We start from the raw sequence: 16112 nt of genomic DNA on the forward strand, positions 1-16112 counted from the left end.
GAGGATTTTACCAAAATGTTAAAAATATATTACAGGAATCGAAGTTATTGGTCCATTATGACCCAAAACTGAAGCATCAGATATCTTGCGATGCATCATCCTACGGGATTGGAGCAGTTGTCTCGCATATAATGCCTTCAGGCAAAGAGTGACCAATAGCATTTGCTTCCAGGACGTTGACGAGCGCTGAGCCCAACTTGAGAAAGAGGTTCTCAGCATTATTTTTGTTATTTGAAAGTTCCCCCATTATTTATTTGGCCATCAATTTATTCTATTGACCGACCATCGCCCCTCAACTACAATGGTTGGGTCTCATAAGGGATCGGTTCACTCACTGCTAGTCGATTACAACGTTGGGCATTAATCTTATCGGCACATGATTATGTCATCGAATCCATAGGTCTGAATAGCACGTGAATGCAGAGGCTTTGTCAGGACTGCTGCTGTAAGATCAACAAGACCAAAAATTAACCTGATCAACACTTTAACGTCATGCACGGTAGCATTGTGGTTAGCATAAATGCTTCACAGCTCCAGGGTCCCAGGTTCGGTTCCCGACTGGGTCACTGTCTGTGCGGAGTCTGCACGTCCTCCTCGTGTGTGCGTGGGTTTCCTCCGGGTGCTCCGGTTTCCTCCCACAGTCCAAAGATGTGTGGGTTAGGTGGATTGGCCATGCTAAATTGCCCGTAGTGTCCTAAAAAGTAGGGTTGGGGGGGGGGGGGGGGGGGTTGTTGGGTTACGGGTATAGGGTGGATACGTGGGTTTGAGTAGGGTGATCATTGCTCGGCACAACATCGAGGGCCGAAGGGCCTGTTCTGTGCAGTACTTTTCTATGTTCTATGTTCTATGTTCCGGTAACACCTTCTCAGGTGTGAAAATTTACCTAAACAGATCAAGTGATGGGGAAGGTGTTGGACATGATTCAAAAAGGTACTCTAACACAAAATGGAGTCTTGTTGTGGGGTATTATTCTGCTGTATCTATGAAATAGAATAGTGGAACAGCTGCATGAGGATCATCCCGGTGTAGTTAGAATGAAGGAGTTGGCGAGAAGCTACTTCTGGTGGCCTGGGTTGGATACCCAAATAGAGGAGAAGGTGCTGTAATGCCAATCCTGCGCTGCATTGAGAAATGTGGCTCCATTGCAACCTTTGCATCCAGGCAAAGAATCAATGTCGATTGTGTGGGACCCGCTGAAGGAGTCATGTTTTTGGTCAGGGTTGATGCACATTTGAAGTGGCCGGAGGTTGCCATCATGAAATCAATACGGAACAGACCATTGAAAGGCTTGATGAGGTATTTGCAAGATTCGGGGGACCTGGACAACTCGCTAGTAATAACTGTTCATATCAGCCAGATTTGAGGGCTACCTGAAGTGGTGTGGCATTCGCTATATCAAATCTGCCCCCTTCCATCCAGCTACTTACAGCTTAGCTGAACATTTCGTACAATCGCTCAAGCATGTAGTGAGGGATAAGACCCTCTACCTAAACGTGTAAATAGCTTTCTAATGACATACAGAAACACTGAACATTCAACAAGACAAAGTTCACCGTCTATACTGATGTTTAAAAGGAAACTACGCACACAGTTCAACCTTTTGACCCCCCATTAACTTGAGAGATAATGAGGCAACAACATCAGACGTAAGTGGTTAGAAGGGAACAACATTCCAAAAGCAGAGTCTTTGACCGTGGGGAATTTGTTCTTGTGAGTAGTTACACCTCAGGAGAAAAATGGATTCCAGCAAATGTATTAACCAAAACAAGTCCCATTTCATATACTGTAGAATCTAATGATTAACTAATTTGGTGTCAGAACCAAATTATTGTCTGTACGTCATGAGAGTACGGAGTTTGTACCAGATGTTTTCACCATAGAGAGTATGGCCAGTGACATGCCTGACTTGAGGACTACAACTACTGAAATTACAGAATTATCCACATAACCAGAGACAGTTCCTGAGTTGGTTTGCCAGATGTAACACTGACCAGTGTACTGGAAGACATGCCTAATACCCCTAAGAGCCAGGTTCCTGAATGTTGCGTTCTGCTAAAATGAGAAAGACGTCAATCCAAGAGATTGTTTTACTAATGTTCATATGTATCCGTAACGTAACAATGTTCGTTATGGCATAATGTGTTGGGTCTGTGTTAAAGTGTTTGATTAAGTAAAAATGCTGAGGACATCAAAGAAGTAAAGAGGGAGGGGTGTACTGTATCACAGTCACACCATTGGCTGATGTAATTTCACATGTTATGCAATGACTTGATCGGAGCACTTTGCAGGCTTTTGTGGAGTTCACCATTGTACCCTATTTCTCCCTCTTTGCACTGCAACAAAGATTATAACAGAAATAGATTATGGTTTGCACAGGAAATCTTATACATTGATTGGGAATTTGATATAATTCTTAGGAATCTCGTACATGTGTTTCCCGGGTATTGGAAATTACAGTAATGACATTCTACAATTCCCAATATTATTGTTTGTTCAGGCATGTATAAGATGCGCTAACTCTTGCAGGCTGGTCAATGATACATTGGCACTGAAGTAGTGAGGCAATATTTAAATCACTTAAGCAGTCAATCATGGCATTTGAGCAAGGAAAAGGAGGTCATGTATGGCAAAAATACAAGTAACAGCTTAGAAGTGGAACTGCCTGCAATAGCATAAATCCTGCAGCACAGAAGCAGCATGGAATCATGTGTGCTTATTCTCCACACAAGCCTCCTTTCGCTCAAATTATTTCTTCCCATCGTGCCCCAGTATTCCTCTACTTGTTTCTCAATATGCAACATTCCCTTCCCTACTTTTTCATTCTTTCGTGGGATGTGGGCATCGTTGGCAAGGCCAACATTTGTTGCTCTTCCCTGATTGCCTTTGAGAAGATGGTGGTGAGCCACCAACGTGATGTCCATGTGGTGTTGATGCCCCCACAGTGCTGTTCGGGAGAGAGTTCCAGGATGTGACCAAGCAGCATTAAAGGAACAGTGACATACTTCCAAGTCAGGATGGTGTGTGACTTGGACAGGAACTTGCAGGCGGTCATGTCCCATGTATCTTCTAGGTAGTACAAGTTGCGGGTTTGAAAGGTGAGGAGGCCTGGCGGGTTTCTTGTATATGGTTCACATTTCTGTCACTATATGTCGCTGGTGGGGGGACTGAATGTTTGAGGTTATGGACGAGGTGACAAGCAAGAGGCTGCTTTGTGCTGGATGATGTCAAGCATCTCGAGTGTTGTTGGAGCTGGACTCATTCAAGTGAGTGGAAAGTATTCCATCCTACTCCTGATCTGTCCCTTGTGGGCAGGCTTTGGGAGGTCAGGAGTTGAGTTACTCTCTGCAGTTTGCTTTATTTCTCCTGATATTTGCACACAGTCAATTCTGATAACATATTTGTAAATCACAGAATTGTTATGGTTCAGAAGGCCATTCAATGCATTGTTTCTGCACCAGCTCTTCAAATGAGCACAATGACTTAGTGCTATTGCCCTGCCTTTTCCCCATAATGTGGAGATGCCGGCGTTGGACTGGGGTGAGCACAGTAAGAAGTCTTACAACACCAGGTTAAAGTCCAACAGGTTTGTTTCAAACACGAGCTTTCGGAGCACGGCTCCTTCTTCAGGTGAATGGAAAGGCTTGCTCCAGAAATGTTTATATAGACACAGTCAGAGATGCCCCGGAATGCGAGCACCTGCAGGCAATCAAATCATCAAAGATGCAGAGAGAGAGGTAACTCCAGGTTAAAGAGGTGTGAATTGTCCCAAGCCAGTTCAGTCGGTAGGCCTCTGCAAGTCCAGGCTTGTTGGTGGGGGCCGAATGTAATGCGACATCTGGGATCTGGGATTCATGTCGCATTACATTCGGCCCCCACCAACAAGCCTGGACTTGCAGAGGCCTACCGACTGAACTGGCTTGGGACAATTCACACCTCTTTAACCTGGAGTTACCTCTCTCTCTGCATCTTTGATGATTTGATTGCCTGCAGGTGCTCGCATTCCGGGCATCTCTGACTGTGTCTATATAAACATTTCTGGAACAAGCCTTTCCATTCACCTGAAGAAGGAGCCGTGCTCCGAAAGCTCGTGTTTGAAACAAACCTGTTGGACTTTAACCTGGTGTTGTAAGACTTCTTACTGTTTTCCCCATACGCCTACACATGTATTCATTTAATGCTCTCTTGAATGCCTTGATTGAACCTGCCTCCAGTACACTTTCAGGCGGAGCATTCCTGACTCAATCCTCTCACTGATGTTTCTCATCCCTGGAACCATTCCTGTAAACGCATTTGTCATTCTCTCCAATGTGTGACATCCAAAGTGTGGCACCCAGATCTGTACACCATACTCCAACATACGTTTAACTAACTAATGTTTTATACAAGTTCAGCACAACCTCCTTGCTCTTGCACTCTATGTCCCTATTAATAAAGTCGAGGATACTGTATGCTTTAGTAATTGTTCTCTCCACCTGTCCTGGAATCTTTACTCACTTTTGCAAATATACACCAATGTTCCCCCTGCTCCTGCATGATATTTAGGGTTGTACCCATTGTTTTATATTATTTCTCCGTGTTCTTCCTACATTTCTCCACATTGAACTTCATCTGCCACCTACCTGCCTATTCCACCAACTTGTCTATGTATTTTTGAAATTTTACACTGTATTCAAAATTGCTTCCAAGTTTTGTATCATCCATAAACTGACATTGTCCGCATTTAGACTATTAATATACATCAGGAAAACTCAGGGTCTCAGTATTAAATCTTCCTTCAGCTCAAATATATCCACAAACTGTTACTCACTGTTTCCTATTACTCAGCTAATTCTGATTCCGTGTCCCTAATGTTCCTTTTATTCCATGAGCTATAGATTTTCTCACAAGTCTGTGAAATGGCACTGTATCAAATGTCTTTTTTTGTATTTTCTCAGGTCCTTCAATATCCATTTTTGTTGTCAGGAATGCAGGCCTGAAGACAATGTGCTCTAACCAAGATTCAATCTAAATAGGCATGCAGCAGGCTTGTGTATTCTATTCCTCTCAGGAATAAAGCCCCTTGTTTGTACTCTTAGTGGCCTTATCATCTAGTGGGCTAGACACCTGGTTTGTAATGCAGAACAAGGCCAGCAGCACGGGTTCAATTCCCGTACCGGCTGAGAATTCTGAATTCTCCCTCTGTGTACCCGAACAGGTGCAGGGATGTGGCGACGAGGGGCTTTTCACCGTAACTTCATTGCAGTGTTAATGTAAGCCTACTTGTGACAATAAAGATTATTATTATTATCTTGGATTTTTATTTTTGACAATTTATGTGCCTGTATTTCCAGATCCCTCTTCTCCTTCTTCCCATTTAGTTTTTACCTTCCAAGGAATAAATTATTTCCTAATTCTTTCAGCTAAAATTAACCATCCTATATATCACTATATTGGATTTGTTGCTATCTACAAACTCTGCAAGTCTATTTCAATACTAAACCTAAAATTCCGAGTCCAAATAGTTCATGGTACAAGGCAATCAACTGTCACTCCAGCACAGATCTCTGTGGGTCACCACTTTTCATTTCTGCCAGTCTGAGAAACAGCACTTACCTGTTTTCAGTTTTGTAGCCAACTTACAATAAATTTTGCTACCTGGATCCTGTTTCAAACTCAGTCACGGGTCTCTTATTGAAAGACTTTCTGAAATTCCATATATACTACATTCACTGCATTGCCTTATTTACTCTTTCTGTTCTTCAAATGATTAAATCAGGTTGATTGAAGCTAACCTTCCATTTAGAAGTCCAGACTGACAATTATTATATTAGCCACATTTAAATGCTTTGTTACCTGTTAATTTAGTAAATATTTGTATTCCTACCATTGACATTAAGTGACTTGAAAGTCACACTAACGCAGAACATGTCAGAAGAGCAAAGGAGCACCCCTTCCCCTTCTTCAGCACGGGTAGCAGGTCATCTTACATCCTCCCTTTCCTTGCTCTAGGCCACAGAAGCAAAAGTGGCGGCAGCAAACAAACACACAGCCTCCAAGCATTAAACATGAAACAGTCAACAGTATAATAAAGTCACCAATAATCTGCAAAAGCATGCCTTCACACTTCATCAAGTTGCTCAATCGAATCAACACAACCTCCAGGCAGCTGCAGCTGCACCTGGATCAATCTACCTCTTTCACCCCTCCTGCAACTCCCAGCAGTAGACTCTCAACAGTGGGAAGTCACACCGGAATGTCAAACCGTTGCAGAACATGCCAGAAGAAGAGCGCCCCTTCCCCAGCACTGGCAGCACGTCATCTTACATCCTCTCTTTCCTTACTCCAAGCCACAGAAGCAGAGGCGGCAGTAAACAACAAACAACCTTCAGGCATTTGTGGCTCCCAGCAGGCAAAATCAACAAACACACCATGCAGCAACCACTTGAGATTATTTTGTTTATTAAGCGGTCAGCAGTAACAAAGATTTGAAAATCAACTACGTAACATTCCACATATCACACTAACCATTAAACAACAAAGAAATGTGACCATTCCATATCAGTATGAATACAAAGCTATATCAGCTAACTTTCACAAAAGACAACATACACGGTATCACCCCTTGCAGGTTCCTCAACAGAAACTGTGGATAAGCCTGAAAATATGATATCATGTCCAGAACTTTGTCGTAGAAGTGATCTGTCCATCAATGCGTTACTTGTTCCACGTATCATCTCCATTCTCCATCCAGGAGCTGCAGATGTGCAGGTCCTCCCACATGGCCCAATCTCACTGGAACCAAATCCTGCATCCATATGTTCCACTGGCGCTCAAGGTGCAGTTGAACATCCTTGACTTCCAGCATGTTTAGCCCGCGGTGACGTGCCAGTTACATGCAGCACTCACCACACCAGCAACAAAAGCATCAGCAATCTGCAAAAGCATTTCTTCAACAGTGTCATCAGGTGGCCCATTTTGGATCACTGTCGGCACCAGGCCCCACAGCATCTTCTTGCCTTAAATCATATTGCCTTCTGGACTCGTACGTTCCCCTGAGCCCAGTGTTCCAGGACCCAGGTATCTTCGAAAAAATTGACCTTTTTTCCGGCTACAGAAAAGGAAAGAAACAGCAACAGGGGCCTCCAGGCATTTGCAGCCACCAGAAAGAGCAAGCAGAAAACACAACCTGCAACTGTGAAATGCTCACATAACTAACAAGGCCAAGTCCCTTTTGGCAAGAGTCTTCAATTCTGACCTGAGAGGCTGCTAACAGTCTAAAAGAGTTAAAGTGACCTTCAGCATATACCAAGAACAGGGCTCTGTCCTGGAAGTGTTTGGTAGGTCAGACAGGCTACAGTTGTAGTTACCTTTATTAAGAGTATCCACAATATTGAAAGATGGCTTGAAGGCCTCATGGATGAAAAGCTGCTCACCCACCCACCCCACCCAGCCGTCTGGGACGAACTCCGACCTGAAACGCTTCAGCCCCCCAACCAAATCCAACCCCAAATCCCCTAAGGTGTCCCTCAGGAGCTCCAGTGGCCTTGAGTTGCATGCTGGAAAATGGAAATGGCTACTCCCCTCCTCAGGTCCCCTCAGCAGCCATTGGCTAAACGACACCCGAATGATTTCTCACTGGAGAACTGGTTAATTCCTGGAAGGACGTTGCATTCAACTTCAATCTCACTAATGAGATGGAAATTAATGCAAATTGGGGTTAATGATCTGCTTGCCATATTTGGGTGAGATCCGGAACTCGCCATCGGGAGTGGGCTGGTGAGATAGCAAACTGATTCGCCAAGCACAAACCTCGATTTTGGCCTTTCCCGCTATTTACCCGGCATGCCAGATCTGCGCAGGGAGAAACAAGGTGGTTAAATCACACCCCACCCATGTGTTACATATCCACCTGGTCAAAGAATAAATTATATTAGGACACATAATGCCTCTGTATTATGATAACAAAAAGTCAAAAGAAAGTCTCTCAATTCTCCATTAGACAGTTCACATGCATAACGAAGTTGCATAATAATGTATTTTATTTATTCTTGCCAAATGGGTGACACTGACTAGGCCACATTTATTTCCCTTGGCTGATTGCTCAACGAAGGCCTAATCCATGAACCGCTCAATGATGGTGCTCCTGTTAATGTAGGGAACTCCAGGATTATGACCCAGTGACAGTGAAGGAATGGCAATTTATGTTCTTCTAAGGATAACTTGCAGTGCAAATATTCCTGCGACTTTATTGAGGCTGGAAGTTATTCACAGAGTTGGATGAATTGTTGTTTCCTGTAGACTGTACATTGCAGCTTTACTGTACAAATGGTGGAAGGGATAGATTCTAAGTCCATAACAGAAGCATGATCAGGCAGAATTATTTACCATTATTTTCTTGAGATGTGGAAAATGCTGGCAAAGCCACATTACTTCTCCATCCAAAGCTGCCCTGAAAAAGTGGTTTTGGGCCTTCTTCCTGAATTGCTGTGGTGATGATACTCACACAATGCTACCAGGTAAGAATTTCAAGACAATAAAGACATGGCAATCTTTGTTCAAGTATGACTTTCAGTGCAAATATTCGGCAACCAGAAAGAAACAGTGAATTAATCCAAATCAGGATGGTGTGAGTCTGAGTGAAGAATGTAAAGGTGATTATGCTTCCAAGAGATCACTGACCTCATCATTCTCAGTGGTAGAGGCTATGAGGAAAGAAGACACTATAGAAGTGATCTCAATGAGTTTCTGAAGTGTTTTGTATAAATCATAAATGTTGCAGCAAAGCATGTTGGTGATGGAGAAGTTGAGAAATTGAGAAGAGTAACGCAGGTACTGCTGAAGTGAATCGCTCTCCTCTGGATAATTGTGAGTTTTTTTGATTGTTGTTATGGTTACGCCAATGCAGGTAACTGGTGAGTATTTCATCATACACTTGTCTTGAGTCTTGTAGATAGAGGAGAGGTTTTGAAGGCTTAAAAATTAATCCACTCAGTACAAAATATGGAGCTTCTGCCCTCTTGTTTTAGATAGGCATTACATGAACTTACGTGACATGAATATCAACTGCAGTTTGCCAGCCCAAGCCTTGCTCTACTCTCGGCTGGCACGGGCTACTTAGTATCTACCCCTTACAACTTGTGTGAAAAACTTGTGTGCAGTAAAGTTGCAATGTACAGTCTACAGGAAGCAACACTGCATCAATTCAATCAACTCTGAGAATAACTGTCAACCTCAGTAAAATCCTAGAAATATTTGCACTGAAAGTCATACTTGAACAAAGATTGCCATGTCTTTATTGTCACTGGGTCATAATCTTGGAATTCCCAATGGGGCACAATGACAGGAGCACTATCACAATGACTGCAGTAGTTTATGGGGTAAGGCTTTCCTAGGGCAACCAGCTATGGCCAGTAAATATGTCCATATACCAAGAATAAATAAGATACTTTATGATTTGACTTCATTATTGGCGGAATTGTTAATGGAATTGAGCTAACAATCTCACCCCTGACATTTGATGGAGGGCAAATCACTGAGGAAGCAATGGGCGTTAATGAAGCCACCTGAGGATGATATATATATTGTTGCCTGATTTTATTTTACTTCTACAGTCAAATGAAAAGTTGGGCTAAGCATCGCATTGATAGGTCAAATATTTAAGTATCTCCTACCTGTACTGAACAACTGTCATGTTCTGTTCCCCACAATGTCTTGCACATCGGATATATCTCATCCAGTTTGACTTGCTGGGGTCACTGCCGTCAATGAAGTGCTGCAGCGATCCTTCCTGATCATATATCTGAGAAAGACGTCAAAATGTCAAACAGTTGATTGGATCATCAGTGATCACTGTTTTGCTGCTTTGGTTGTGTCTCTGCTCAATATCAGACATAGAAATGTATGGCCAGGTCATTTGTCGCTGACTTATGGCATTTTCATAAACAATTAAAAAAGTCTAATGATACCATAATGTGGAAAAACATACTTGGTTATTTTAATATGACCTTTATAGCAGATTTCATGACTCAACTGTTATCAACTTGCTGAAATAATTACTTTGAATTCCAAATGAGAAAGGCACTATTTGTACTTTGTTTTTGTTTAGCTGTTAGAGGGTAGGTGCAGGACTAATTGAAAGATATTGGTCAATGTGAACTGCTATTGGTACTTCAAAGATAAAATGGTTACAGGTGTATTTTTACGGGCCAGGGTTTAGAAAACTCCAAAGTATATCATGGGGTTCACCTGATCTACAACTGCTTATTGATTTTGGACACGATGACCACAAGAGCCTGCCTTTCAGGTGTTATTCAACAGAGGCCTTAAGCACTTTTAATCAAAAACAAAGTTTATTCTATGAATTTATTTAATATTTTTATAAACACACACAGTAAGCATTTTTAGCAACTACCAACATAAATACCCCACACAGGGGTACTCTATGTGTAACCCTTAATAAATTCCTCCTTTAGCTGTTCCAATTTAATAGCAAGGTCCCATAAACCAGAAAACACTTTCAAAGGTGTGGCCCAGCACATAGCACTCAAGACCTGGGGCAAAATTCTCCCCTACCCGGCAGGGTGGGGGTTCCCGGCGTAGCAGAGTGGCGCCAACCACTCTGGCGTCGGGCCTCCCCAAAAGGTGCGGAATTCTCAGCACCTTTAGGGGCTAGGCCTGCACCGGAGTGGCTCCCGCTACGCCGACTGGCGCCAACGGCCTTTGGCACTACGCCGGCCAGCGTCGGGGCTGGCCGAAAGGCCTTCGATGGCCGGCGTGAATCCGCACATGCGCCGGAGCGTAAGCGGCCGCTGACGTCACCACCGGCGCATGCGCGGTAGGGGGGTCTCTTCCGCCTCCGCCATGGTGGAGGCCGTGGCGGCAGCGGAAGAAAAAGAGTGCCCCCACGGCACTGGCTCACCCGCCGATTGGTTGGTCCCGATCGCGGGCCAGGCCACCGTGGGGGCACTCCCCGGGATCCGATTGCCCCGCGCCCCCCCCCCCCCCCCCCCCCCAGGACCTCGGGGGCCCGCTTGCGCCGCCAATCCCGCCGGCACAGAGGTGGTTTAAACCACGTCGGCTGGATTGGCCTGTCAGTGGTGGGACTTTGGCCCATCACGGGCCGGAGAATCGCCGCGGGGGGCCCGCCGATCGGCGCGGGGAGCACGCCGATCGGCGGGGCGTGATTCCCGCTCCCGTCGATTCCCGGGTGGTGGAGAATTCCGGCCACGGCGGGGGCGGGATTTACGCTGGCCCCGGGCGATTCCCCGACCCTGCGGGGAGTCGGAGAATTCCGACCCTGGTTTGGATGCTCTTGTGTCCTTTCCAAAACAGCCGGTTTGAATTTCTTTCAGAAACGTTATTTCTTTTCAAGTTATCAAGCAGTCTGGAAACAGCTTTTAAAATACAGATAGAGAAAAAACCTTCTTTCAACCTGTGCAGAACAAAATCAGTTCAAATTTAAAGCAAAAGTAAAACCAACTCCCAAGGCCCGAGCACAGATCCACCCACACAATGACATCACTGAAGCCATGCTCTAAGACAAAAACACTTCTTAAAGGGACACCCCATGACAGTATTACCAAAATACTGCAGATTCATTTAAGCCGAACATCAGGAGCCCGAGCAGCATTCTGTGATTCTTTTCAACTACGCACGTGATCCAACGGCAAAGCTGCATCGGAAAAGCAGCTCACTGCTATGCGGCGTGGTCGATGAAAATCAAGAGACCCCACTCCCAGGATCTACGTGGCTCGCCATGCCTTGCGACCTCGCGGGATGTTGTAATATAAATCCCGCCGATAATTAGCGGGATCACTTTTTGGCAAATCTGCATATTAGAGCGAGGCAACAAGTCTCACTCTAATGTGCAGATTCCTGAGGTACCTAAGGCTTGGGCTTCAACCTCTTCACCTCAAAGACCTTGGGTGAGTGCCATACAGCGCTCATTCCCACAAATGGGAACCAGACAGAACGGTACTTGTGGGGATCTCCCAGGAGTTTGCAAGCCCCCAGATGCATGCCCTTTGGGCAGGGTGGTGCCCTGGCACTGTTGGTGCAACCTGGGTACCCTTGAAGTGCCAGCCTGGCACCCTGGCAGTGCAATCTGGGTGCCAACCTGGCACTGCCAAGGTGCCAAGATGACATTTCCAGTTGGCATAGGCACTGCCAGGGTGTCAGGTTGGTACTGCCAAGGTGGCATTATTTTTGCGTGATCGGGCCGGGGTGCCTAGTGTGGAATTTGGGGGGGTGGGGGGGGGGGCACCTACGTTACTTTTAGGCTAGAGGGGAGTTTGGGTATTGTTTTAGGGGTTTTAGAGATTTTTAAATGGCGTCCTGATCTCTTGCTACACTGGGGAACTCCGGCGATGGAGCTCCCCACTGTATGCCTCGGCCGCACGTACTCTGTTCAGGCCCCCTATTCAATGCGGATCACGTTGAATAACCATGTGTTTCTTGGCACTGCGAGCGCCAGGAAACACACGGCTAAAAGCGCGCGCTGGGGACTGTTCCCTTTTTGGAAAATCGCGCCCTGACTCTACGAATTGTCTAAAGGACAAGTTTCAAATGAACAGCAATGTTGGTGTTTATTGTTTGAAAATAAGCTGAATGGATGTCCAATAACAATACTGTGGATGATTCAGATTACTAAAATAACTTGATGTAACTATTTCACTGAGAATGTCATGCAGATTTAATGGAGCTGGAAAACCTAAATAAAGTAAGTAAAAGTAAAGTCGCCATAGTCCCAGGTGACAATAGGCTGCTTTTCCCTTTGAGGGGGAGAACTGACTGGTGGTGGTTCGATCTTACAATCACCACACCTCAGGCGAGAAAGCAGGGCCTTAATGAATAACCTCAGCTGGAACAGGAATTGAACACGTGCTATTGGCCTTGGTCTGCATCACAAACCAGCAGTCCAGCCGATGGAGCTAAACCAGCCACCTCAAACATTGTTGAGTTGAAGAAGATGTATAAAAGAATTATTACAGGAGTGTCACATTTACTACAAAGTAACTGAGCCGGTTTGACTCAGTTTAGCATGTAAAAAGAATAGAGCAATTGTTATGAGTGACTTTAATCTTCATGTTGATTGGGTTAATCAGGTTGGGTAGTTATGACAACAAATTCATAGCGTGCATTAGGGATAGTTTCCCAGAACAATATGTCATAGAGCCAACCAGGGAACAGACTATCTTGGATCCGGTAAAAGATGATGAGGCAGATTTAATAAATGACCTGAGTAAAAGATCCTCTAGGAATTAGTGATCAGACATGCTAGAATTTACTATTTAGTTTGAGAGTGAGAAACTTGGGTCAGAAACAACTGTGTTTAACTTAAATAAAGGGAATTACAATGAAATGAGGATAGAGTTACTGGGCAGATAGATTTGATTTGGTTTTGATTTGATTTGATTTATTGTCACATGAACCGAAGTGCAGTGAAAAGTATTTTTCTGCGGCCAAGGGAATGTACACAGTACATAGATAATTGACAAAAAAAGAATAATCGACAAAGTACATTGACAAATGGTCCATCGGCAAACAATGATTGGTTACAGTGTGGAACAAGGGGCCAATAAAAGCAAATACATGAGCAAGAGCAGCATAGGGCGTTATGAATATTGTTCTTGTGGGAACAGGTCAGTCCAAGGGAGAGTCATTGAGGAGTCCAGTAGCTGTGGGGAAGAAGCTGTTCCTATGTCTGGATGTGCGGGTCTTCAGACTTCTGTATCTTCTGCCTGATGAAAGGGTCTGGAAGAAGGCAAAGCCTGGTTGGGAGGGGTCTCTGATAATGCTGTCTGCCTTCCTGAGGCAGCGGGAGGTGCAGACAGAATCAATGTGAGGGTGGCAAGCTTGTGTGATGCGTTGGGCTGAGTTCACCACACTCTGCAGTTTCTTGCGACCTTGGGCCGAGCAGTTGCCATACCAAGCTGTGATGCAGCCGGATAGGATGCTCTCTATGGCACAACTGTAGACGTTTGTGTGAGTCGATGCAGACATGCCGATTAACAGGAAATGATGAGTAACAGGAAAGACAGTAAACAAGCAGTGGCAGACATTTAAGGAGGTAATTTGTGAACCTCAGCAAAAATATATCTCAGTAGGGAGTCAAAAGATGTGCAGGCTAGGTGGATTGGCCTTGCTAAAAAATTGCCCTTAGGTGGGGATACGAGGATAGGGTGGAGTTGGCCTAGGTAGGATGTTTTTTCAGAGTCACTGCAGACTCAATGGGCTGAATGGCCTCCTTTTGCACTGTCGGGATTCTATGGAGGAAATATTCTAAGAGTGGGATAAACCAACAATGGCTAACCAAGCAAGTTAACGAGAATATTCAGTTGAAAGAAGGTAAAAGTCAATGACAGGGATAAATTCAGAATCCAGCAAAGGAGGTCTAAAAAGATCAGAAAGAGCGAGAAAATAAACGAGAGCAAACCAACAAAACTGACAATAAGGGCTTCTTTCAAGATATAAAAAAGGAAGCGAGAGGTCAAAGTGAATATCGGCCCCTTAGAAAATGAATCTGGGGAGATAGTTATGGGGAACAAGGAAATGGCAGAGGAGTTAAAACAGATATTTTGCATCAGTCTTTACAGTGGAAAATATTTTGAACTTCCCATTAATACTAAAGTATGCAAGGGAGGAATTAACTACCATTACCATCACCAGGAAAGTAGTATTAGACAAACAAATGGGACAAAAGGCAGACATGTCTCCTGGCCCTGATGGCTAACATCTTGGAATCTTAAAGAAAGTAGCTGCAGATATAGTAAATTTCCCAAAAAAATTTGGATTTTGGAGAAGTACCGGAGGATTGGAAAACTGCCAATGTGACACCCCTATTCAAAAAGGGAGGGAGGCAAAAAGCGGGTAACTATAGGCCGATTAACCTAACATCTATTGTTAGAAAAATGTTGAAATCAATCATTAAGAAAGTGATAACAACACCTTTGGAAAATCATAATCTAGTCAAACAGAGTTAGCATGGCTTCATGAAAGGGAAATCATGTCTGACTAATTTATTAGAGTTTTGTGAGGAAGTCTCAGCCAAAGTGGATAGAGTGGAACCAGTTGATGTTTTATATTTGGACTTCAAGAAGGCATTTGACAAGGTTCCTCACAAAAGGTTAAATCATAAGACAAGAGCCCTTGGTGTTTGAGGTAATATGTTGGCATGGATAGAGAGTTGGCTAATGAACAGCAAAAAGCGGGTGGGGATAAGGGGCTCTTTTTACAGGTTTGCTACTGGGATCAGTGCTGGGACTGGTTATAAAATATATTAATGACTTGGAGGAAGGAAGCTAATGTACCGTAGCAAAATTTGTAGACAACACAAAAATAGAAGGAAAGATAAATTACTCGAGGGATACAAACAGTTTGCAAAGAGATATTCATAGTTTAAGAAAGTGGTCAAAAAGTTAGCAAATGGAGTATAATGTTGAAAAATGTGAAGTTGTTCATTCTGGAAGGGAGAACAAATGAACAGAGTAGTATTTAAATGGAGAAAGACTGCAGAAAGCTGAAACACAAAAGGACTTTGGGGTACGTGTGCACAAAACTCAGGAAGCTAGTACACAGATGCAGCAGGTAATCAGGAAGGCTAATGGAATGTTGGCCCTGATTTAAAGGGGGTTGGAGAATAAGAGTGGGGAAGTCTTGCTGAAACTGCAAAAGGTACTGGTGAGATCACAGCTGGAGTACTGTGAGCAGTTTTGGTCCCCTTATTTAAGGAAATATATCATTGGAGGTGGTTCAGAGAACGATCCCTGGTGTGGAGGGATTGTCTTATGAGCAAAGGTTAAACAAGTTGGGACTCTGCTCATTGTAATTTAGAACAGCAAGAAGTCTTACAACACCAGGTTAAAGTCCAACAGGTTCATTTCAAACACTAGCTTTTGGAGCACTGCTCTTTCCTCAGGTGAATGAAGAGGTATGTTCCAGAAACATCTATATAGACAAATTCAAAGATGCCAGACAATGCTTAGAATGCGGGCATTTGCAGGTAATCAAGTCTTTACAGATCCAGAGATAGAGGTAACCCCAGGTTAAAGAGGTGTGAATTGTCTCAAGCCAGGACAGTTGGTAGGATTTTGCAAGCCCAGGCCAGATGGTGGGGGATGAATGTAATAGAGCAT

At 44.1% G+C, this 16112-nt stretch overlaps 1 protein-coding gene across 1 annotated transcript in view; it reads right to left on the minus strand.

Annotated features, from left to right (window-relative positions):
- prdm6 (PR domain containing 6) overlaps positions 1-16112 on the minus strand; it is a 320670-nt gene that overhangs the window by 116851 nt on the left and 187707 nt on the right. Inside the window, exon 4 of the mRNA XM_038805008.1 lies at positions 9651-9778. Coding sequence (XP_038660936.1) covers positions 9651-9778 — 128 coding nt within the window. The remainder of the gene's footprint in view (positions 1-9650; positions 9779-16112) is intronic.

The sequence above is a fragment of the Scyliorhinus canicula genome, chromosome 8 (genome assembly GCF_902713615.1).
Source record: "Scyliorhinus canicula chromosome 8, sScyCan1.1, whole genome shotgun sequence".
Taxonomy (NCBI): Eukaryota; Metazoa; Chordata; class Chondrichthyes; order Carcharhiniformes; family Scyliorhinidae; genus Scyliorhinus; species Scyliorhinus canicula.